The following is a 26078-nucleotide window of genomic DNA, read 5'->3' on the forward strand; positions in this document are numbered from 1 at the left end:
TCCCTGTTCCTGCCTGTTGGCGTCAGCTGATAGAGGTGTTATGATTATATCTTGTTATGCAGCATGTAGATTATCCTCTCAGAACTAGCTGAATACATGGGTCTGGGGTAGAGTTCTTCAGATTTGACGTGGCAACTCTACTGTGAAGTCAGAACCTCTGACTCTTTGACTTGTTTTGTGAATTCTCCGGCCGAAGCTCCAAATAAACCCGTCAGTGTTTGACATCAGAGCTCCAGCTCTCCCCGTGTCTCCTTTTGAGTCGGTGACTCCTCCTGCAATGCTACAAAGAAGTTTCCCCCACAACCACCATTGCTCTTTGCTCCTTTACTACACCCTCACATCTCGCTGAAACAGTGTTTTTAAAAAGGTTTCACGTTTACAATATATTGTCTCCTAAATGTGTTTCAGTTATTGTGCGAGAAGCTCCTCCGGCTGCCTCCACCTGGTTTGACTAGTGTGTGTTTGTTTGCTCACCTCCTGGGGGGTTTATTTTCCCGAATTAATTATCTTTCAAGGATGCTGCAGGCCCCTAACTGTTGCTGCTTTGCAAAGTGTAGAACTAGGCAAACTAGTACAAGTGTCAAGAGGGAACTATCCAGCTCCTAAAAGGTTTGATGCAAGGACTCCTTTATCGAAGGCTGATGAGGAATGTTGTCCTCTTCTTGTTTTCTGTAGACTAGCTTCTGTTATTTTAAACCATGTTGTGTTTGAAAAGTGTATACATTTTGTGTCTGCATTTACGATATATTTAAAATTCTGTTCTCAATGTTGGATGTTGTATATCAAGATCTATTTGAGATATTGAATGTCCTCCTTGTCTTTTCTTCTGCCCTCTATAAGGTCAGAGATGTCAGAGCTCTAACGTTCAGTCCAATATGAGCACAATGAAAAGTTCTGATGTCAACGACAGCCAGAAATGCCAGGAGACTTCTGAGCTCTCAAGAGCTTTGTCCAAGAAAAGATTCAATTTGAAAGGTTTCCTCAGGAGGAATGCTTTTGTTCTTCTCACTCTGGCTGCTATAGCCATTGTTAAGTATTTGTTTTACTTAATCATCGTTATAAAGTGACACTGTTTAAATATCAATGTTGAATGGATGTATTCCATAAACATTTCCTATGACCTCTTTGATCTAATCTGAGAGAGTTCCTACTTGTTAGCTTTCATGCTATGCTAGCAGTAAATATTACAGTTAACCAAAACAAGCACTTGAATGGCAAATAGTAACACAACCTTTTTTAATCACGTATTTCATGGAAACATTTTAAAACATATTGTTCATGGATGTTAAAATAGATCTGACCTTACAAAAGTCGTGGAGCAGCATCTGGTGGATTTGATCTGTGATAAAACTCTTCTCCGTTCACCTGAGTCCTGTTTTACATCAAAGGCGTGTTAATGGAGATTGCCCCTGTTTTCTGCATAATGCTATTGTCCAGCAGTACTTTGAGTATTGACTGCAATGCATTTTGTATTTTTGTGAATGAATAGTAATTGGAGAAACACACTGACATGTTGACCTTTTTTTATATTTTTCTGAGGGGTTGGCTCTGCAATACAGTAACATGACATCCAGAGAGAAACAATACTTCACCTTTCCTGGAGAGCTGTTGATGCGGATGCTACAGATGCTGGTGCTTCCTCTCATCACATCCAGTCTGATTTCAGGTTAGATCCCTGGATATTAGAGTCAAATGGCCCGACATACTCAGAGAAGTGGCGATTTTCTATAGTTGTAAATGGACTGCATTTCATATAGCCCTTTTCCAGTGTTTTGTACTGGTCAAAGTACATACAAATCAGCATTAACAGATAACCACACTTTTGGCCATGCCATCGGGAGCAATTTGGGATTAAGTATCTTGAGTGTGTCCTGCACAAGCATAGTGGGCATATCCCCCCCCCACACCCCCGAAATTCTCATTTAAACAAAAAAAAGTTTTATGTGTGATGTTTGTCACACGATGGTGTTCAGTTCACCACTATGTTATGCATTTTCCACACCATACTATTAGTAATATCCTCAATACAATCCTATCCAAAACAGCAATATAACTGCAACCTCTTACTTAAATACATTCCCAGGATGTGTGATTTATTGTTGGGATATTGGTTGACATTAAATTGACAATGCACAGATCCTAGTTTTATTTTATTATTTCTAAATGATGACACCACTCTAACATATGTTTGTGTGTGTTCAACTATATGTAAGAATGTGTTTACCATGTTAAAAGGTATTCCTTGAATTAGTATTGTTTCTCTTTGTATATGTTTTTTGTATATTTGTTGTGTGTTTTACACCCAGATATCAGCTATCAATCTAAACAGAAAGTGTATTCATGTGTTCATATGTTGCATCTTCTTTAGCGATGTCGTCTATGGACAAGAAGGCTTTTGGGAAATTGGGGCTCCAGGCTGTTTGCTATTACACGGTTACAACCCTCATATCTGTGTTCATCGGTTCATCGGCATCGTCCTGGTTGGGAAATCACACGGGAACGCCTCAGCGCCCCCTGCTGGCGAGGTTGAGGCTGGGCAGACTGTGGATGCCTTTCTGGATCTCATGAGGTTAGTGTGCATCATAAAGGATCAATCTCAAATACAAACAACCATTAAATAACCTACTCTCTTTCTTTAATTTACAGAAATATGTTTCCCTCAAATATTGTGGAGGCTTGTTTCAGGAACTGTTTTTTTTTTTCCTACTCATAATCCTGCTTGATTAGAATGATGATATATTTATTGAATTCAGTATAAAACAGTTTATTCCAAAATCAAAAGTCTTGATGGCAGCAATCTGATTCAAACAAGTAGGTTCAATAATAATTATTTTTCTGTTCTTTGTAGTTGTGATCAAATATTTATATTTATCTAATTAAATACAACTTTTATTATCATGACTTTTAACGGCTTTACTGGTAATCTTGCAGATGACACAGCACAGATGCCAGGCACCTCAGAAGGGGTCAATATTTTGGGTTTATTGGTCTTCTGCATCGCCTTTGGACTTATCCTGGATAAGGAGAATGAGGCAAAACCTCTGAGGCATGTTTTTGACTGCCTGAATAAAGCCACCGTGCATCTGATCAGCATAGTAATCTGGTAAGAGAAACTTCCAACATTAAGACTGTGAATTCAATCAATTAATTAATCATTAATTGCGACTAAGCCAATTACTCTATCAGTGAAGTTTGAAAAAAAAAAACTAAAACACAGTACAATCATCATTCAAAAAGATTTGCTGGCTTTTACAGTGCTTTGCCACACTTTTCTCATGCAGGTACTCCCCAGTGAGAATCCTCTTCTTGATCGCAGGACAGATTTTGAAGCTGAGAGACAGTAGGGGTATAGGTCTCCAGATTGCAATGTATGCTCTCACTGTGATCCCTGGACTCTTCATCCACAGCTTCATCAAGCTAAGAATCCCTCCAGGTTTATGACTGGTATACTACCACCTTTGGGACTTCATCCAGGTGAGCTGGAATTCCAGTTTTCATTGTTGTTTAAAGGCTACAGCATAAACATTACAGTTAAGATGGATCGGGCATGAGAAAGTATACAATCTCGCACTTTTTTTCATACAGCACTGTGACTCTACCGATCGCCATCCGCTGCCTGGAGGAGAATCTCAACATGGACAAACGGGTGACACGCTTCATGCTGCCTTTAGGGGCCACAATGTCCATGGATGGCACAGCACTTTAAGAGACAGTAGCTTCCATATTCATCGCCCAGATTTATAATACGGAGCTGGATACGGGTGAAGTCATCATCATCAGGTATGGTTAAATAACTTTATCTTTCTACATTGTATGTAAATTCATTCTTGCATATTCTAATGATTCCCGATGCAGCCTCTAAAGTGACTTATTGTTACTTGTTCATAATTCAAATGTATGTGATTGCAGTATCACTGCTACATCAGCAGCTTTTGGGGCCTCAGGCATCCCTCAGGCCGGCACCGTATCCATGGTGATAGTGTTGACATCAGTTGGACTCCCTCTTGAAGGCATTTCTTTTATCATCAGCATTGACTGGAGGCTGTAAGTGTGTGTGTGTGTGTGTTACCAGAGTAGAATAAAAAAGCAACCATTAGTGTAAGAAATGTTCTACCAATATTTTTGCTGTACTTAACAGATGTGTTCAATGTTTCTTGGTAAAATGTGTATATGTGTTGTTGAGAGGAAAGCACAAAGTTACACATATTCTAAAAACAACATTGGACTTCCTGCATTTATATATGTGTTTGTGGTCAAGTCACACTCACAGTCACATGTTCCTAACTTTAGAACTTCCTGTATTTGTTGATAGAGATCGTTTGAGGAAAACCACCAACGTGCTTGCTGACTGTATCGTGTGGGCGATGTGCAGCATCTCTCCAGACATTAGCTGCAGAGCTCCAGTTTTACAGAAGAATGCTTAGTGGAAGAAAACAAAGAGAGACTTTCTAACTGAGAGGTAACACCACAGTGCACTCCTGCTATTCCTGCAGCAACAAGTTGAGATTCGTAGTGAGGTCAAATTCAAGCTGAAATTATCTTTATTAAAATGCACAATGGCACTGGTGCAGACGTATAATATTGAACTTAAAATATACTTGGACAAATAAATGGGTAAAGCTACATTTTTGCAACTTTTGATGAGGTTTTCTGGTTTGGAAAGCATGTTTGAATTAGAAAAGACTCTTTATTAATATACACAAATTACCGCACTTCAAAATATCGTCCATCCATCCATCCATCTTCTCCCGCTTATCCGTGGTCGGGTCGCGGAGGTAGCAGTTCCAGCAGAGAGCCCCAAACTTTCTTTTCCCTGGCCACATCAACCAGCTCTGACTGGGGGATCCCAAGGCGCTCCCAGGCCAGCGAAGAGATATAACCCCTCCACCTGGTCCTAGGTCTACCCCTTGGTCTCTTCCCAGCTGGACGTGCCTGGAACACCTCCCTAGGGAGGCGCCCAGGTGGCATCCTTACTAGGTGCCCGAACCACCTCAACTGGCTCCTTTCGACGCGAATGAGGAGCGGTTCAACTCCGAGTCCCTCCCGGATGACCGAACTTCTCACCTTATCCCTAAGGGAGACACCAGCCTCCCGGGGAAAAAACCCATCTCGGCCGCTTGTACCCGCGATCTCGTTCTTTCGGTCATGACCCATCCTTCATGACCATAGGTGAGGGTAGGAACGAAAATGGCGTGGTAGACAGAGAGCTTTGCCTTCTGGCTCAGCTCCCTTTTCGTCACAACGGTGCGGTAAAGCGACTGCAGTACCGCTCCGATTCTCCGACCCATCTCACGCTCCATTATTCCCTCACTCGAGAACAAGACCCCGAGATACTTGAACTCCTTCACTTGGGGTAAGGACTCATTCCCTACTTGGAGTGGACAGTCCATCGGTTTCCTGCTGAGAACCATGGCCTCAGATTTGGAGGTGCTGATCCTCATCCCAGTCGCTTCACACTCGGTTGCGAACCGATCCAGTGAGTGCTGAAGGTCGCAGACCGATGAAGCCATTAGAACCACATCATCTGGAAAAAGCAGTGGTGCAATCCTTAGTCCACCGAACGGCAGACCCCCTCCCCCACGACTACGCCTCGAAATCCGATCCATGTATATTACAAACAGGATTGGTGACAAAGCGCAGCCCTGGCGGAGGCCAACCCTCACCTGAAATGGGTCCGACTTACTGCCGAGGACCCGGACACAGCTTTCGCTTTGGGAGTACAGAGATTGGATGGCCCTGAGTAGAGAACCCCTCACCCCATACTCCCGCAGCACCTCCCACAGTGACTCCCTGGGAACCGGGTCATACGCCTTCTCCAAGTCTACAAAACACATCTAGACTGGATAAGCGTACTCCCAGGCCCCCTCCAGGATCCTTGCGAGAGTAAAAAGTTGATCCGTCGTTCCACGACCAGGACGAAATCCGCATTGTCCCATCCTTACTGTACACAGCTTGGATGGTTCCCTGCTTCCCCCTCCTGAGGTGTCGGACAGTTTTCCAGAACAACTTTGGTACCGCCCGAAAGTCCTTTGCCATGTCTTCTCCGAACTTCTCCCACACCCGCTGCTTTGCCTCGGCCACGGCTGAGGCTGCTGCCCTTTGAGCCTGTCGGTACCTTGCAACTGCCTCGGGAGTCCCCCAGGATAACAAATCCCTGAAGGCCTCCTTCTTCAGTCGGACGGCTTCCCTGACAACCGGTGTCCACCAGGAGGTTCGAGGGTTACCGCCCCTTGAGGCACCTAGGACCTTGAGACCACAGCTCCCCGCCACGGCTTCGGCAATAGAGGCTTTGAACACTGACCACTCTGGTTCAATGTCCCCAACCTCCACAGGAATGCCCGAAAAGCTCCGCCGGAGGTGTGAGTTCAAGGCCTCCTGAACTTGGGCCTCCTCCAGACGTTCCCAGTTCACCCGAACTACACGTTTGGGCTTACCAGGTTTATCCAGAGGCTTCCCCCGCCACTCGACCCAACTCACCACCAGATGGTGATCAGTTGACAACTCCGCCCCTCTCTTTACCCGAGTGTCCAAAACATACGGTCTCAGGTCCGATGATACGATAACGAAATCGATCATGGACCTTCTGCCTAGGGTGCTCTGGTACCACGTACACTTATGAGCATCCTTATGTTCGAACATGGTGTTTGTTATGGCCAATCCATGACTAGCACAGAAGTCCAGTAACAAACCACCACTCCGGTTCAGATCAGGGGGGCCGTTCCTCCCAATCACTCCCCTCCAAGTGTCTCCATTATTGCCCACATGTGCGTTGAAGTCTCCCAGCAAGATTAAAGAGTCCCCTTCAGGAGCCCCATACAGGACTCTTTCCAGGGTCTCCAAGAAGGCCGTATACTCTGAACTGCTGTTGGGTGCATAAGCACACACAACAGTCAGAGTTTTCCCCTCCATAACCCGCAGGCGTAGGGAGGCGACCCTCTCGTCCACTGGGGTAGACTCCAACAACGAAGCACCCAACCGGGGACTTGTGAGTATCCCCACACCCGCCCGGCGCCTCACACCTTGAGCAACTCCGGAGAAGAATAGAGTCCAACCCCTATCCAGAAGTAAGGTTCCAGAGCCGACGCTGTGCGTAGAGGTGAGCCCAACCAGATCCAACTGGTAACGCTCCACCTCCCGCACAAGCTCCGACTCCTTCCCCCCCAGAGAGGGGACGTTCCACGTCCCCAAAGTCAGCTTCTGTTGCCCGGGTCTGGTCCGTCGAGACCCTTTGCCTTCACTGCCACCCTTCTGGCAGCGCACCCGACCCCATCGCTGTTTCCCGTAGGTGGTGGGCCCGCGGGACGGAGAAGCGGAGGTGTTGCCCACGTCGCCTTTTCGGGCTATGCCCGGCCGGGCTCCGTGGCAAGCCCGGCCACCAGACGCTCGCCGACGAGTCCTCCTTCTGGGCCTGGCTCCAGAAGGGGACCCCGGGCTTCCTCCGGGCCGGGTATCCTCACTTCGTGTGTCGTCTTTCATGAGGTCTTGTGAACAAATCTTAGTCTGGCCCCTTGCCTGAGACCAATTTGCCATGGGAGACCCTACCAGGAACACAAGGTTCCAGACAACACAGCCCCCAGGTTCATCAGGAAACACAAACCTCTCTACCACGGTAAGGTGCTGGTTCTTCATATCGTATCACAGATTTTGTAATATACGGTAAAATTATTCCAATTAGTTTAAAGAAATATTATTGAAAGCAACTGCTGTAACAATGTCTTGATTAACTCATTAAGTACTGATTGATTAACTAATCCTTGACTCCTGCTTGTGTTGCCTGAACAGGATCTCACATGTATTATTCTGTCTACAATGTGTGGCATTTTTAACATGATAATTGTTGTACTGCTTCTGGGGAAAACACACATTCTGTCATCACGTCTATGGTATCCCTCCTGAAATACAAAGTCTATGATGGATTCATTTAGTTTGAAATGTGCCGGTGACATTTCTTCTGTGATTGTGTGCCAAAAAAGGTTGTCAGTGGGTGAGACTGCAAGCATCCTTCCTACTATAAACACTGCAGGGAATTGGCAAATTTGTTATTGCAAGAAGTGTGAGGGGTAACCTTTCATTTGACCAAATAATTACTATTTTGATAGCTTAATAGTTTGTTGGCTTTTCATCATAGTCAATAACTACTCAGTTCAGTTTTTCTTAAAAATATGTAAATTTTTTGAGTGAAATGTATATTGTAAATAAATTCAATCTAAAATATTTGTTTACACCATTTATTCTGACTGTTGAACAAATCACAACAGAAAACTGAAAATATACACATCTTTCACAGGATATCACTTCCATCACTGCCATATATTATAATTTAAGAATATTTACATATATTACAACACCACATCTGGGACTATGCACATTACTCATTAGATGCAACTAAGTGTTAAAGGGCAGCTGGCTATTCATGCATCAAACCCTGATTTACATTGTATTTCTTATGTACAGCCTGACCCTGATGTGTTAGTGGCAGCCGCAGCTTCCTGCCACCATGTCATTATACTGTTTCAACACCACATTCTCTGCATCATCAAAGTAAAGCAAGTTGATGGAGAAGAGCTTGTCGGGGACGCAGCAGGGTGTATCGATGCCTTTGATCAGCTTCAGAGCGTTGATGATGGACTGGACGGTGGCATGGTTGGTGGGCCTCATGTTCTGACCCAGGGGGAAGGGGCAGGAGCCTTTGCAGTGGTAGGCGTTGTAGCCGCGAGGAGACACGATCCAGCCCGACCAGCCGATCTCCTCAAAGTCGACGTAGAGGGGCTGGCGCTGGCAGGGCGAAGAGGCACTGTCCTCCTCGCTGTAGTCCAGGGAGCGGGCGATGCGGGGGGAAGGGCCTGACATGGGGGCTGAGGGCAGGTCGGAGCTGACTTCTGTATCGTTCGGGTCTGTTTAGAGAAAGGAGAGCATTTTTGTTAGAAAAAAGTCAGTTTATTCACTATTTTCTTCTGAATTGGAACATAGCATGTCATATTTCATGTCCTTTCTTCTTATATTGCTCTTATTCTGAAGGGTTTTGGTTGTCAGCAGCAGAAGAATGTTTTGATAGCCAATAATAACTGGATGTCAGATTTTACCCTTACTATGTTTCTGATAACTGAATTAATTTACAAGGGTTTCCCCAAGGCCCCACAATTCTTATCCCTGCTCATCAAGACTGTGTGTTTTTTTTATATCACTGGACATAATCCAATCAATCAAATTACATTAACTTGACCTAAACTCACCAGTGTTTTCCAGAGTAGTGGAGCGGCTGCCATCGTCTGTGAAGAGGACCAACATGGGCTGTTTGCTCTGGTGATGGTTGCGTCCTGAAGCGAAGCGGATCAGCTTCAGATCCATCTGACTTCCTCCAAGAGTCCGAACCACCACATGGAGCCCCAGGTTACTGCGTTCATCGCTCATCCAGGAGCGGACCTTAATAAAGAAGTTCACATTAGTCAAGTAAAACTCATAGCTTAAGCAGGTCTGTAAAAGAAAAGTCTGTATATGTGATTGAAGGCCTTAAAGGAGAGTAAATACTTACTGCTTGTGTAATGGTGAACACTTCCCAGCCTGTAGAGTGGACTGGGATCAGTCTAGAGGACAGCAGCTTCTTCTCCTGTGTGTTGTTGTTTTTGCTGGTGTGAAGCAGCTGATAAACACTAACCTGAATGAAAAAGAGGTAATGGATGATTAAAGTTATGTCCCTGGAGGAGATGCATTGTAATGGGTTTAAAGAATTTCATAACATTGTTACCGTAATGTTAGTGAATGGTACATACCTGGCAGAAATGGTGTCTGTTGAGTGTCAGTGTAGCCTGAGGTCTCAGCTTGAACAGATGCAGCTCTGCAGTGAGAATCTTCTCAGTTCTTGCAACCGTGGACAAATTGAACCTGAACTCCACCTGTTCACTGCGCACTGCAAATGAAATGATAACATTAGAAACAAGAACAAGCGTGACCCTATTTCATTGACTAAAAAAGCCAGCAAGAAACGCATGCATGTTTGGATAAAATCTTACATTTGTCAAAGAAGCTGCGCACAGTATTCCCCTCAAGCAGATACGGGTCCTTTGTCACACCGTCCACATCAGCAACAGTGTTGTACAGATCGAGCATGTACTGAGGTGGCTGTTTGTGTCCATGCATAGCAGGAGGATCATCCATCCCAAAAACTTCCAGAAGTCTCTTAATTGCAGCTGAGCGTACTTCCCCTGACTCGGCGGTGAACTGATTCTCCAGGTAGCCGAGTGGAGGCCGTGCAGCGGTGGTGCAAACTAAAGCGGCAAAGCTGATCACAAACAGCAACATGTCTGAAGGTAGAGTAGATTCCTTGTGCGTCGGTGTCCTCGGAGCACACAACCGGCCAGATTGTAACTGGAGTTGGAGTGACTGCAGGATCCTGGAAGCTTGACTTTTTATATCAAATGCTCCCGTTCACTCTTCAGCCTTGGTAAACAGCAGTAAAGATGCTATTTGGCCGCCAATGTAAATCGCCAATCAGCCAACATAAAGGGAGACTAATGGCGGCGTTAACAAGGTGTGAACCCGATTGTAGATTTTATTCAAGCCCATTGTCCCGACGTCTAGCAATAAATGTTCAATAAACTAATTTCATCCTTTGAAATACCTTGGTACTTATGGACCAGTGTCTATGTTGTGCAGGAATACATTTTATGTATCATGCAATCGGAGATAAATGAAAGAAATGTGAACAGAATAAACCTGAAGCTGATCTCTTCAGGAAGTGCATTCACCATGGGAGGTCGACGGCCACTAAATGAATCCATTAATTTAGAATAAGGGGCACAGTGCCTTAGGTGGAAACCAATTACTTCGATAAAGAGACGGGTGTCCCTCTCTACACCTCGAGAGCTTAACATAACTGCTTATCCCGTGACTGCTGGATAATCACCACATTTGCAAAAAAAGAACTCCAAATGCAATGCGGTTAAGCTGATCTGGTGCTAAAAAGATTATTTCAACTTTAGTCAGTTCGATCATTTCCAATCTTAAAAACACCCCCCTTATTACATTCTCATGTTACTCAAGTTAATCAAGATAAGATAAGATGGACCTTTATTAATCCCCGTGGGGAAATTCAGTAGTTTAACAGCAACAGGGTAAGAATGAAAAACAGGACAGCAAATGTTCCTTTGGTTGTACATTTCCTGAAGATTTAAGAACACAATTGTGTGTACACTGAAAATGTTATGGTTCCATTCAGTTTACCTTTCAACACTTAGATACAGAAATATATATACAAAGATAATGCATTTTAATCAACCCTTAGTTAAAGACAACAATCTTAGTCATTATTTTTACTTAAAAGTTTGTTTTTGTTTATTTGTATTTCTTAAAACCAACTGAATTCCTTCCTATTTGTCTGACAAATGGCGCACTGTGCCATTTGGTAACTTTGATTTTTACTCACAATTGCAAGAGCAAAACGTTTGTTTCCCCAGCTGTAATAAACAATTAGAGATCAAAGTGTTGTCTACATGACACCTTGTAAGCAAGTCATAAAACTTCTTCTCTTAAGATGACAGAAAAAAAAACCACAAAAGAGTTTTTCGCACGTTGATATGAAAATAAGGAGCTATTAGCTACCTGCACGTGTGTTTTTTCAAAGGGACATTTGCTAAACTGGTGGGCTTTTCATGTGCTCCATACCTATGCTTCTTCAAAGGCTGTTTTTAACTCCTTGATACTTTAAACATTCACTTAAACACATAATGGTTTTGATTTGTTTCAGAATGTTTTTATCAGATTGTCTTACATCATGTCAACAGAGGTGGGAGAAGTACTCAGTTATTGTACTTCAGTAAAAGTAGAAGTACCAGAGTGTAGAATACTATGTTACAAGTGAAAGTCGAAAAGTATTAGCATCAAAATAAACTTAAAGTACCAGAAGTAAAAGTACTTATTATGCAGATCGGTCCATTTCAGAATAATATATTTTATGTTTTGATTATAATTATTGATGCATTGAAGTGTTTATCACAGCTGGTGAAGGTGCAGCTAGTCTAAAAGACTTTGTATAATGCAGGGTAGGTGCTGCATTTACTCCAGGTGTAACTTAAGTCTGATTTAAGTGATGATCATATTTCACATTATTAATCCAAATCTGAAAAGTAACTACAGGTACTGAATAAATGTAGAGGAGTAAAAGTACACAATTTACCTCTGAATTTTAGTGGGGTAGAAATACAAAGTAGCATAAAAAGGAAATACTCAAGTCTCTCAAAAGTGTACTTACAGTGCTTGAGTACATGTACTAGTTACTTCCCACATCTGCATGTCAAGCATGCCAATACTTCCTCTTGTGACTGTTATATTTCCTTGTTTTTCTTAACTCAAACCCCACAGTAATAACTTTTTTAAGTAATGACATGGATATAATAATGTTACAGAAGGCTACACCTTGTATTTGATATGTGGGGAAGTTTCTCAAGTGCTATTTGAGGTTATATTTCTTAGAAATATTTATTTTTTATTCGTTTTTTTGGTACAAATAGGGTGCTCCAGTTAACAAATACCTCACAGATTATTGTATTAAATTTATTTACAAAATTATCATTTAAACATATATTACATATAATACAAAAATACTTTAGGAGAACTAATTCTTAAACGGATGTCAGACTTTTTGGTGGGGTCGACAATGGACTGTCGAAAACTCCTGAGAAGGGATTTGAAGTGGTTTCCAGTAGGGGGCGCTGTGGTCAGTTTTGACAAAGGCAGGATATGATGGAGAGGATAGTGCGTATATGTCCATGCTGGTCGAGGAAGCTGTGGGTCTCATAGCCCTCAGGAACACAGGAGCTGGACTGTTTTTCAGCCCACAAGTGGCAAACTGCTGGATCAGATTGATTTCTGCAAAAATAAAATTGAAATAACATTTAATTCCCTTTGTGCTACACATCAAAGCTGTTTGTTGCCAGAAGCATACATAGAAAAATCAATAAAAATGCCTTAATGAATGCCTCTGTTTGGTTACACTGTGAAAGTTAACTCCAGTATGTGAGGTTCTTGTATGCTTATATCAGCTTATGCCTGTCAAGTTTGACTGAAGTCATTATGAGTGTCAGTGCTTCCACTATGCAATACACAAACACCATGCATTAAGACATGCATTAACCTGACCTGCTGTTGGCGCGGTGATAACAAATTCATACTGTGTAAGTTGTAAAAAACCCTAAAGCTTTCATTTATATTAAAGTTGAAAGCCCAAATGTCATTACATTTAAATTAGCTGGAACTTTCTCTTAAAGCAACAATAAGTGCAATTGTGCATTGTAAGTGCTGGTGCATTAGTCTCAATTGTCCTAAATCTTGTTCAAAATATACTGAATATTTCCGGTTGAATTTAGGGAAAAGATGTTTAAAACAAGTGCACATTACATCTAGAATACTTTAATTTGATTTGAAAGCTGGAGCTCTAAAACATCTTGGTTTTCAACATTTAACTCAGTGTCAACATCATATCGCTAAAAAAAGTGCTGAATAATGTTGCTATGATGCGGGGGTTTTTTAAATGAAAAAATATGACTTTTTTTGTATTTGTCTGTGCACTATTTTCCCTCTCCAACCATTCAATCAAAATCCAATGATATTATGAAGGAACTACATTACATTACATTACATGTCATTTTGTTAGACGCTTTTATCCAAAGCAACTTACATACATTTAGTACTGAACTATTAGGTACATTTGTAATGGGGATCTCTTATTATGCCATATACAATTATATACAGTATTTTCTTCTACTTTGTTCTGAGAATGAGGCAGACTTCTGAAGGAGGGACATTTGGTTCAGGAATGTAACGCTGACGACATGCTGAGCACAGAAAGTGTCAGAGCTCACAGGCAATTGTTATGAGAGGGTCCGAGGAGGTGTGGGTGTGTGGCAGCTGTGTTCATGCTTACCTGAGAAGGCATCGGGTTCCTGTAGTGCAGCCTCCCAAACATCTGCCAACGTCTATTTCCTGTGGAAAATTAGCAACACACAGAGAGGGCAATCAGCACAGCTGGTCACAAACATTGACCCAGTGGAGCCAGGGACAGCTGTTGTTTACGGCTCTGATCCGACACCTGCTGGGGCCATTTGTGTTTGCACTGCAGACACACCCTTGGTGTTGAGGCACAGCCAAACACCAACTCTGTCCATAAAATCAGTCTTTAAATCCTTAATCTAATAAATCTTTCATCAAGTTAAGTCTGGGGTAAAGATAAGAAATAGTTATATCAATCTTTGTTGTATTGATCTGATTGTGGATGAACTTCGCATTAAGTGCTTCAAAGCTTTTGTGAGGTTTGATAGAGGATAATGAGACTAAATTCTTATTTGCTACAATTGGGCCACAAAGCAGTTTAAATCAGGTTTCGATTGTATTTTCCTGAATTAAGTTGAGCTGGAACTCAAACCTGCCAGTCTCTGTTGTGTATTGTTGCTGGCTGTGCATGAGTTTGGCCAGTGGATTAGCTTGATTAAGTGCTGTCTTCCACATGAGAGTCTGATGAATAAAGATACTTCATTACTGTCTGGCACCCGACAAGACCCTCGTTTCCTCTGAACTCCACTACAATAGAGACAGTGTGAAACCGGCATCCCAAATGAATCACGTGTGTGGTGTTAAGTAAGCCATGGTAATCAAAGAAGAGAGGAGAAGGCTGGATTCAAATATAGAGTTGAAGTCATGTACATTTTTCTATTGTGGATAAACAAGACAGAAACATTTCTTTAGTGAAAGTTAAGAATGTACACCTACTTTAAGTTTCTCCTCTTTGACTCCATCGTTGTGGACTACTTCATAGTGATACTCCATGTATGGGACCCTGTAGCAGCTTTCTTTCAGCTCACAGGACACCACTGTCTGAATCAGCTCCACTTTGTTTGGGGTTTCCACCAACTCTGAGTCAAACTTAGTGGGAACACAGGAGAATCCCTCTGTGGAGGATTAAGAAAGGAAGAAATTGAGTTATATGGGCAGAAGGGATCAGCTCAATAATAATATCTGATCCAAATGGAAACAAAAACAACACCACATTGTCTTTGGGATCACTCCCACCCTAATTGATAGGTCTTTTAAATTACTAGAAAGCAATTTCACAAGTTTTTATTCTGATTATGTTAAAGAGAACGGTTTGATCAAGTGATTTTAATTAAACAGACAAACTCCTGAGTAAGTAAAACTATTGTATTGTGTATGTTCATGTAGCTTGAATTGTGAAATGGCCCAAAAATGAGCATTGGGAATTTAATTGCATCAGCATTGTGGTATATTCTGATGAAAGCAGTGCAGGCCTGCTTCGACTATATGGGCCTGCAGTGACTATCACTATAACTAAAGTAGGCCTATATCCTGTTAGGTTTTTTGTGTTTTTTGAACACAAACATTGTGCAGTTTCATATTATTAATAGTTTAACATGGTGACACATATCTACCTTCAAATTAGTTTTGAGGTCAGACAATGATGTCAAATAAAGATTTTTTTGAACTAGCTTTACTTAATGTTTTCTGTTCTAGTGAAAAATATCTTGCATCGTTATCTCCCTTATAGTTTTAGATAATAATAGACTAACTGACTGAGTTCTGTTCAACCTATGTGTGTTAGGAAAGTCAATCATATTTCATCTGATCAGCTGCTCACTGTATATTTGTTTATCCTCTTCCTGTTTTTATTGTTATTTGGAACGCAGGTAGCTGAACAATACACACGCACGCGCACACACGCGCACACAGACACGCACGCACACACACGCACACACGCACTCACACACACACACACACACACACACACACACACACACACACACACACACACACACACACACACACACCTGGTGAGCCCTTGGAGCGGGAGCAGCCTCCTACGTCCAAGACAGCCTCATATGGTGTCTCGCTGTAGTAAGTCCTGAGCGCGGGCACGCGGAGGCACTGGGTCAGATTGAGCTCGCACTGGCACTCTTGGATGATCTCCAACTCGCGGGGTCCCTCCAGCAGCAGCAGCCGGTCCACGCGCACCCCGGTTGGCTCACACACCTGGTTCATCCCGCAGGAGGGCAGCTGGCCCTGCGGCTCGGGGCTCTCTGGAGCTGAGGGTCCGCGCGCCCTCGTCTTTTGTAAGAGAAATAAGATATGTCAGAACATGTTTCTGTGTCCATCATTGTGAGTGGTGGAAATTATTTTCAGAGTGCTATTACAATTAAAGTGCATTCATAATAATTTAAGAGCTATGCGGATATTCCTACTAAAACCATCAATATATCTTACAGAACTATCATACATCCTTTAAAAACAATATACGTGATTTGATGACGCGTCAGTTATAACGTCATACTAATGTCTATTTGAGTTTAAGTAGATAACTTTACAATTACAAAGGGACAGCGCCCCCGTGTGGCCACCTGGGGAAACTCAACTTACTTTTTTACTCCTGAGAAATTCCAGCATTGAGGAATGTCTGGAGTATTCCTGCTGCCCTGCTTCATGTGAGGGCCTGGGTGCCCCCCCACAGTGCGACCTGCACACCCCCACATCCACACTGACAGGACTCCCAGAGATGTCTGTGAGCAGAGTCACACAAAATAAATTTGAGGTCAGACAGCAACATTAATAACATATAAAACATACTTTTTTAAACACGTAAGGCTAATCATGTCAGTTGCTTTTACATGAAATCCTCCGACAAATTATACTGTGGCTTATTTTAGAGGATTGAAGACTTGCAGTTAATTGCAAATCAAAACATGTGCTTTTACTGATGGAAGAACATGTGGTTGCGTGTTACCTTCTCCAATGTAGACAAAGTGGCTCTGTCTCTTGCAGCACAGCCTCTGTGTGATCAGGTTTCTGTGATCTATGTGTTTACTAAACACTCCGGTCACTAGAAAACACAATCAGAAAGTTAACACTTTTATGCTTTTACTCAATATATACTTGTATAATGTCACACTTTCTATATTTCCCAAAATAGGCCGATTCAGATCAATGGGATCACACTGTTTTACACACAAGTTAAACTTCCATATTTCCAAGTCTTTAATGAATCAAAAACCGAAATCAGCAGGTACTTACGTTACGCCCAGACAGGTTTATTAATGCTTAGAATAATAGCTTTACAAGAAGAAAAATGAATGTTGGTGTCATGCATGACTATTATTCAGTGCAGCATCACCCCATCCACTACACTCATGTTTACCAATGTTATTACAAGGGATTAGCAGGTATATTTGATCCGGTTGGTGTCAGTCCAGTCAGTGAAGCTGCTGTAATACATGTCACAGCAGCAGCAGCAGCAGCAGCAGCAGCAGAGCATAGAGTAAACAGTACTTACAGGTCAGGTGGAGGGCACACAGGAGGAGAAGAAAAGGCCGGGGTACATCCATGGCTTTAATCCGAATCTGCTCCTCAGCTGCCAGATACTGAGTGTCCCTCTGCTCACTGACGCCTCTGATATTTATATGGGATCAAGCTTCAGCCCCAAATGTCACCTGAAAACAAGCTCTCAGACTGGTGTAGGGTCAGAAAAAGTGAGAGCTACTCAAATTTCCATGCGGAATGCTTTGTGGGATGGAGTTCTTACAAGCAGGGGCCTTCACTTCAAAGGAAATCTCCACAGCCTCTCTGTTTCTGTTGCGAGGACCGAGTGGCTCGAGTGTGTCGACCGGCCCGAGCTCTCTCTAATGAAGTGTTTAAGTAGCCTCGAGCCATTAAAGCGTCGCTCATTCAAAGGCCTTAATCATCTTTTATCTCAGGGGGAAGGTGTTTAGCACCTCTGACTTAAAACAAAACCCGGCCCAAACACATAAACAGGATCAGCATGGGGGCCTGAGCCTCCCCTTCAGAAGCCCCAGCACCTTTGTGTTTATTCAACATGACACCAAATGGCCAGAGCAAATCCCAGCTTCTTTTTCTCTTCAGAGAAGGGGGCTAAAAGAAATATTAGAATAACATAGATTTCAGACATTTCAATCTCTGTGTATTTAACATTTTAGAGTTGAATGTAAGCTTAAGAACACAGTAGACTGGCAAAAAGGCCTAGAATAAACCTCAACATTTTTAAAAAGGGCGACATTAATACCCTGTGAAGCTTTATTTACAGGCATAACACATATGGTCCAAATAAATCATCTTAATGTCAGGAAAACCACTTTAATATGGTGTAACGTTGGCATTTGACTTATTCTTCATTCATATCTCAACAAGGTGTTAACCCTTCTTTGAAGTGCTGATATGATCCCCTCATTTTCAGCGGGATCAACGGATCATCGTTCAGAGAGCCATCAGCACTCAGACCTGTTGATTAAGGTGACGCCTGCAGCAGTTTCAATTGTGGATTGCTTTCACAAATCCTATTGAAATGAATCATAATCCTGGTTGAACCCAGATATAATTATAGTAATCACTTGATTGAATTATTCAGATCATATGATATGTTGTCAGGAAACTCTACTATAAAGATGACCACAATTATTTTACAAAAAAACAAAAGGGACCCTGCGGGAGAGCGGGCCCACACAGCTGTAATTTCGTTATTGATTTATAACTGTGTGCTTTGTTTTGTAAAATGCGAAATGGACTCACTTCAAAACGAATAATTGACTGTTCAGGGGTCAGAGGTTAAAAAGTGTGAGACTCATGACCAACAATCTAATGAAAAGCTGTGTGGTTTCTGGATCTGCTGATTGTCTCTCAACAATATAAGGACTTGAGAGCTTGAAATGTAAACCAGCACAATTCCTTGAGAACTGAGCAAAGTCTCTCGGTTGGAGAAGATATTATAATACCACAGAAAGCTCCAAAGAAATTATAAATGGACATTGTGCTGAGATTGTTCATCAAACTACCTTGTCCAAGGTCAAGAATTAACCTCTTTTGTATCACTTGAACCTCAAAGTTGACCCCCTGTGTATCAAAATACTAATATATTTTAAAATGCGTTCCCTACATGAGTATGGTAATTTTGAACAATGTTTTGAATTATTATATTAACTTGTTATTTTCAATATAATTTCTCTTTAGAGTGACACACCGACAGAGTGAAAATAAAACCTCTTTCATTGAAATAGCAGTAGTCCTATGTTTCCTGCAACCTTTGATAAAGTTTAGTCAACATTTACTGACTTTAAAGAATGATAAAGATCTCCCTACTTTCTTTAGAGTCATGACATATTTCGGTCACATGTTAGAACGATATATCAACAGTTATTTATGATCCTTCAAATGTAATAAAGAGAAACTGGCTTCCATGACAGTGTTTGGGCTAAGGGTTAAACTGTACCAAATATTATGGCAATAAACATAATGTCATTCTCAAATAACTTTGAGGTGTGCGATACTTTACGACCAATTTTATCTCTTCCTTTTTGCTGTTGCTCTTTCTACGTTCCCATAAAAATGATTTATTATAAGAGTATGTCAGTCTTTCCCACCAAACTTGCACAGACTTCTGTTAACATACATTTCTAGATTTTACAGAAAGTTAGGGAGATGGCAGATACATCACTTTTGATGTTAACAAGTTTGTGCTTTTTGGTGCTTAATATCCCATGTCTTGTAATTCATCACTTTTGTTTCAGTGTAAAGTGTTTGGTTCAGATTTGGTTTCCTTCACTCATTTTTTCTAATCATGGTTTTCTTTGTTTGATGAAACAGGGCTAAATATTTCTGAGTACGATGCCAAGTAGCTGTTTCTTTCTGCCCAGGCAAGCAAAAGCAAGAAGCTCAGCACAAATGTCAGTCTGTTGAGATATCGACTAAAAGAAACGAAAGCCTCAGCTCCAAAATCCTTTTAAGGTGCAACCAAAGACTTTGCATGTGTTAGTCATACAGTACTGTGTGTGCCATTAATGTCTTAGGCATTATTAGTTATCTGTCAGTTTATATTTCATTGTTGCCTTAAGGCATTGTTTGCAGCCAATTCAAAGAAAAACATCACCAGTACAAAGGTTTATCTGTATCCAAGTGTTGATTGATGCTAAAAAACAATCACTCACTCCCTCCTCTCAACATGTACATTACCAAAAGAGAAGTGTTCGTTAAAACATCAAACACACAGACCCGTCCAATAATTTTACTACGATACACAGCTCTAAGGTAACATGTGTGAAATAGATCAATGATGAAGACAACGCGGCCAAATACACTGCATTAGTCATAGTGAGGTCTTATCACGTGCATGTCCCAGCAGTTCTTGCTGTTGCCGATGGATATGAAAGAAGAACACACATAGATCAATGTGGAAATCCAGCCTCATGTCAGATCAGATCCTGCTGGTTGTAAATCAGCACATCACAGTCACCGAAACGCTCATTGAAGATGTGTGCACACCTGCTTTCTTTCTGCAGATATGTTGCCCTGCAGTTGTAATCAGGCGGAGGCGTGTGGTATAGTGAGTTAGTGCATTGGTGTTCATATCAGGGGAGCACAGGTTCAAACCCCACTGAAGTCAGCATGTCGTTGTGTCCCTGGGCAAGACACTTCTCCCCAAATTGCTCCTGTGGGGATTGTCCACAGTATTGAGTATGTAAGTGGCTTTGGATAAAAGCATCTAACAAGTAACATGTAATGTAATCAGAATACTTCAATCTTGGCATTTTTACAGCTTACTTTGCGGTCAGCAGTGTATCATTTCCTAAAAAGCACCGTCACCCAAAGAGCCACAATGGAAAAAAGCACTTAATAGGCTATGCAAATATTGTTTATACATTTCATATGTATTTATTTTAGATATATTTTCAAAGAGAAGAGAAATAAGAATATGGGGAGCATACAAATGTATAACTGTCATCATGTTAAAGGCAAACAGTTTGTGAACGTATTATTTAAACGAGTTGTCAAATAAATGTGGTGGAGTAAAAAGTAAGTTTGCTTCTAAAATGTTGTGAAGTAGAAGTATAAAGTGGCATCAAAAGTGCATTTACACAAACAAATTCCTTAGTAAATGTACTTAGTTACTATACAGCACTGTGTACAGCTTAAGTAAAATGGTGAATGTGTTACTTTTGCACTGTAAATCGCTGCCTACAGTGGTTTTTATCATTGCAGGTACAGTATCCATAGTAAAACTGTTCTGATTTTAGTTACACATCTACTTCTTACACAGAACTGTGCCATATTACAATTGTGTTTAGACTTTTGTAAGTAAAATACTGCCTGCATAAAAGTGTTTAATGATGGTAACGTCAGGTGGTGAAGGAGATTTGTTCTTCATAGCAGGCTCATAAAGAAACAATGTGCAGACATTTCCAAGATTATTCAGATTGTAAATGCTGTGTGCCTTGTGTAATAATAATTAAAACGCCTCATAAATAAATATGAGCAGGAAAAGGGTGTTCCCTTTCCTCCTTTTATTTGTATACAAAATGTCCCTGTTTTAATGAAATATAGTGTTAAAATGTTTATCACAAAAAAGTGGGCTAAACAGAAAAACTGTGTAGAAACATTTATGAACAAATGTATTTACTTAGTACATATCTGACATTAACTATTAAACACATTTGTGCATTCTTTAGAAGAGAGACACTTGTTCTGCCATAGGCCTACTGGGTCAGGCTACAAGGAAGTGGAGAGGATAATAGCATGATGTGTTTCATACTGCCTAGTGAAGTCCACTAGTTTTACTTTGATTGAATGACTGTCAAGAAAACATCTATAGCAATGATTTTATATCACTGTATAGTAGGTTTAAGTAATGCATTAGCAATTGTGGCTAAAAATACAAAACAAAAATAATAAGTTTCAGAAATCAGAAACACGTTTATTACCAGACAGGTGAACATATTCTTAAACTATCAACAACAATAGGGTTTGGGATGATAAGCAACATTTATTGAAATAATGCTTATATAGGAACAAATACATATACAAAAAATATATGAAAAGACAGACAGTTTAACATTTCAGAAAAAAGTTAAGACAAGAGTTTCTCCTTTTCTATGAGACAGATTTCCCAAATGCATTTACATTTAATGATTAGTGTTTGTATATAAACGATTATTGATGGCCATCTCATGCAAGAAGTACTCATGTATTATTATCATTTACACTGATCACCATTTATTAAGCAGCTTATTGAATACCTCATGTATTAAAAGGCAAGAAAACGGTCACAAAAGTATTCTCATTGGAGCAGCCATGCTACTGAAGGCGTTTATATGTCAGTTCATCCTCAAACAACAAGGTGCTGCTGCGATTCTACCCAAGCGTTGACCTTTGCCTTAGTGCAGAGTGAAAGCAAAAGTAATGCTTGAAGATTTCCTTGGCCAGCCTCATCGACTAGATTCCAGAAAGACACCATAAAACCGTGTGTTGCTTAATGATAAGATTTGGCAGATGAAGGCGAATGACTCTGGGCCATTTCAGCTGGCAGACGCCCTCAGCCTCTGTACGGCTGACCGTGCTGTGAGGAGAACAACAACATTAAATGTCAATTATTTTGAAAAGGGTATGTGTATTTTAGAGTAGCATGATGCCTTTTTGTTACAAAAACACAACCTAAATGTCATTTCTGGAGACTATCAAAACAAGGATAGAAAAATCGAACATCCCTTATTAAACCAGCATGACATGATGACATGGACAGTTTTGCAGCTTCCTTAATCTCATACCTTCATGGGTTTCTTGTGACCCCTTGGGCGTCTGTCAATCTTATTTCTCAGATCTGTGACCCATTTCTCTTTGGGGTTTGCACAAAACTCACGCCCCCTCTTCATGGTGAAGCTGAAGGATAATCGATGCAAACATGTTTATTTTGAGCAGCAATGAGAGAACATGTTATGCCAAAGTTGAAGTGAGTTCAGTATCACAGTGGATGTTCTTATCGTTTTTAAATCTTCACTTACATAACAGCAGGGATGTTGCAGCCTCCATCTGGTACCTGCAATCTGTAGGCCACTGCATGTCTTTGAGTGCTCCTACCCAACTTTCTCACGTACTTCAAACAGCAGTCGTCATAGGTCGCTGGAGAATCAGAAATCCAGAGCAGTAAAGTCAGAAATCGAATACAATCCAGTGCCACCACAACAACGACAGTAAAATACTATTCATACATCACACAGTCAAATAATCAGTCAACACAATGCCGAAGGTCCTCGATGCAACACAGTGAGGTAACCTCCAACGCAGGTACTCAGACAATAAACCTGCCTTTTTATCTTTATTGTCGAAAACGATTTGACACTACAGTCGGATACCCGCTGCTCTATTTCAGTGACTTACTTTGAGCGAGTGCAAGGCAGACACAAGTCAGACTCAGCAAGATGAGCGTGTTGAACCGCATGGTGAGGTCTGTATAGCAGCTCTGGAAGAAGACAGATGAAACCAAAAAGTAAAAAGAAAGCTGACCTGCAATCAGCTTTATCACTGATAATTATCCCTCTGCTCTGCCCACGCCTTTCCTATTCACGTTGGAAACCTTGAACCTTGAACAAATATTTCACAACACCTCTCTTTATGTTTATGTACACGCGCATACATTTGTATCAAACAACTAGGACTTTTTAACCCTACAACTCTCGGTTGTCAAACACATCTAATTCTCTAGAGTCACATTACACGCCTGTTGAATGAAGAAAATCATAGCTCTAAAACATTATTCAATTTGTTTTTGATTGTAATTGCTTTTGGTGCTGTGAAAAGTTAAAGAATGATAAATAATCCAAACAAAACTAATACGAATTACATAAATTGTACTGAATCGAGTCTGATAACACACTTATGACTGTACAAAATATGGAGGAAACTCCAAATAATCTTTTTTTTACCATGTGATTGCTTATAACTCACCTCTTAAGTTGCAGATGTATTCCCTTCTCTCTTCTTGTGTCTGTGCAGGTGAGGCGAGGCCGTCCTATATAGAGCTCACACGCACGCCAGGGATCATATTTCAATCAACGCAGCTTACCTTTGCACCCCATCTCATCTTTATTTTTTCCATTCAGGGGATTTTTTTTCTTTCCCCGATTGCTGTATTCAAGTATCAGTCTTACCATTGGGAATTGGACCCCCACCTTATGTAAAGATAATTTTGATCACTGGGATTTGAGTCAAACAAGCTCATTTTCCAAAGCCAAACATTTTTACTTCTACAGTTTTCAAACATTTTCAAGAAGTGGGGAATTCTCAGCATGCATAAAAAAAGACTTTGTGATCATAATTCATTTCGTTTTTAAGTCTGCATTTTGATTTAGTACGACCAAACAGATCTTACCATGAAATAAACTTCCTTGTTACCTCGGGTTGTTTTAGTTGGAGTCTAGCCTGGTAAACTCTTAAAGGTTTTTGAGAAATACTTAGGCTTCCAAAGTGACAGTTGACGGAAGGTGTTTAATGCCAATACACACATTTGTTTTCAACTCATATCGAAAAGAGTTCCTTGGAGTAAATCCTTGTACTCAAGACAGCATTTAACTAAAAGGATGGAGTAAAAGACTTTAAAGCAATTGAGTTGTTATGCTAACATGCAGCTGTTAAAGGTAATCCTGCCCATTTCCTTAACTTGATAAAGTTTAAAGTTTTTTTTTAACACAAGCAACTCAACTATGTTTATATTTGTCGGCAAGTTTTGTTCAAAGAGTGTAGACTTTAAGGGAAGGGACTGTCACGATTCTTAGGTCATGTCACTGTTTTAGTTTTGTGTGTCTGGTAATGGGTTTTGTTCTCCCTGTGTTTTCCTCCCTGTCGTTAGTTTCCCTGGTGTGTCTGATTGTGTTCACCTGTTGCCCTTGTGTTTCTCCTTCCCTGCCCGGCTGTTTCTCGTCACGTGATTACCCCCTCATTCTGTCAGGGTGAGTGGAAAAGGTAGGACCCAAATGCAGTATTAACAAAAAGTGAGCTTTAATTTACAAAAAAAAGCCAATGACAAAATAAAACAAGAGACAAACTTAGCATTACCAAAACAGGGGAGCACGAGTAAATAATCCAGGACCAAAACTTCAAGGACAAACATGGAGCGTGACATGAAGGGAAAGACTAACAATGAACCACAACCGAACACAGGAAGAGACCAGACTAAATATAGGGAGTGGTAATCACGAGACGAGAAACAGCCGGGCAGGGAAGGAGAAACACAAGGGCAACAGGTGAACACAATCAGACAATCAGACACACCAGGGAAACTAACAACAGGGAGGAAAACACAGGGAGAACAAAACCCATTACCAGACACACAAAACTAAAACAGTGACATGACATAAGAATCGTGACAGGGACATCATATTTATATACCGATGTTATCAATACAATAGACTACGATATATGGATATGCATTTGTATCTAATATTCACTATGCTGAGTAATGTTTTTACTGTCGTTTCAATGTATACCTAACGTTTAAATGCACATACAGTACATTCACTATAACACATGTAGGAGCAACTCATTTAAAACAGGCAGAATAGCATTACTCACATCTCTCAGTTAACCACTTTCCCCTTTTATTAAACATGTGCCTCTTCTGCTTCCGTCACCACAGCCTATCATCTGTTTCCATCTCTTCCGGTCCTCTGCATCTCCCTCGGTCACAGGAACCATCTGCATCTCCCCCCTCACCCTATTCATCGTTGACCTTCCTCCTTTCCTATTGCCTGGCATCTTCAGCAGCATCCTTCTCCCAATATACAGAGCATCTCCGCTTTAGTCCCCCTCACAATCATGCCCCTGCACTGGAACCTGCTTCACCACAATTATGGTTTACAGTATGTAACAATAAAATCCAGTATGACTTCCTATTTAATTTGAGAGACATCCTCAATATTTCCATATAGAAAACTATAACATGTCATAACGTGTTAAATCTTTTTCAATCACGTTCAGTCTTGCTGTGGAATAGTTTCTAAGCTGTACATTATTGTATGCAAAGAGAATGTGTGATCACTGTCTCTTGATACCTTGTAAGTATCAAACATAGACTGTTTGACATTAACCAAACATTAGTTGTCGTACAGTATCGATGTGAAAGTGTTCACTTTTAATTTGTGTGGAAGTCCCCATGGATGGCACACACTAAGGTTTTATCAGGCCATAAACAGTGTATCTCAGAATCAATAAAGCTCAGCTGTACGACAAATGAAAACCTTTAAAGT

General features: G+C 41.1%; 3 protein-coding genes and 1 pseudogene across 4 annotated transcripts; 1 reads left to right on the top strand and 3 right to left on the bottom strand.

Moving 5' to 3' along the window:
- Positions 1-1525: 1525 nt before the first annotated feature.
- LOC307019945 (excitatory amino acid transporter 1-like) lies at positions 1526-5058 on the top strand (annotated as a pseudogene). The gene is made up of 7 exons (XR_013810577.1): positions 1526-1666; positions 2369-2566; positions 2932-3103; positions 3282-3474; positions 3586-3780; positions 3910-4044; positions 4313-5058. The product of XR_013810577.1 is annotated as an excitatory amino acid transporter 1-like (transcript).
- Positions 5059-8228: 3170 nt separating this feature from the next.
- Positions 8229-10722, bottom strand: admp (anti-dorsalizing morphogenic protein). Its single transcript, XM_079652633.1, has 5 exons — positions 10011-10722; positions 9771-9907; positions 9533-9655; positions 9234-9423; positions 8229-8894 (listed from the first exon to the last, which is right to left on the bottom strand). Exons 1-5 carry the CDS (start codon positions 10297-10299, stop codon positions 8470-8472), a joined length of 1164 nt encoding a protein of 387 aa, XP_079508759.1. The 5' UTR covers positions 10300-10722; the 3' UTR covers positions 8229-8469.
- Positions 10723-12535: 1813 nt separating this feature from the next.
- Positions 12536-17725, bottom strand: pnhd (pinhead). The gene is made up of 7 exons (XM_079651042.1): positions 17330-17725; positions 16784-16879; positions 16420-16559; positions 15834-16110; positions 14761-14939; positions 13919-13977; positions 12536-12864 (listed from the first exon to the last, which is right to left on the bottom strand). Exons 1-7 carry the CDS (start codon positions 17379-17381, stop codon positions 12714-12716), a joined length of 954 nt encoding a protein of 317 aa, XP_079507168.1. The 5' UTR covers positions 17382-17725; the 3' UTR covers positions 12536-12713.
- Positions 17726-21729: 4004 nt separating this feature from the next.
- On the bottom strand, positions 21730-24750 carry ccl25a (chemokine (C-C motif) ligand 25a). Its single transcript, XM_079649649.1, has 6 exons — positions 24711-24750; positions 23782-24005; positions 23215-23296; positions 22839-22956; positions 22605-22716; positions 21730-22396 (listed from the first exon to the last, which is right to left on the bottom strand). Exons 3-6 carry the CDS (start codon positions 23273-23275, stop codon positions 22373-22375), a joined length of 315 nt encoding a protein of 104 aa, XP_079505775.1. The 5' UTR covers positions 23276-23296; positions 23782-24005; positions 24711-24750; the 3' UTR covers positions 21730-22372.
- Between the last annotated feature and the right edge of the window lie 1328 nt (positions 24751-26078).

This window comes from Notothenia rossii, assembly GCF_949606895.1.
Source record: "Notothenia rossii genome assembly, chromosome: 9".
Classification (NCBI taxonomy): Eukaryota; Metazoa; Chordata; class Actinopteri; order Perciformes; family Nototheniidae; genus Notothenia; species Notothenia rossii.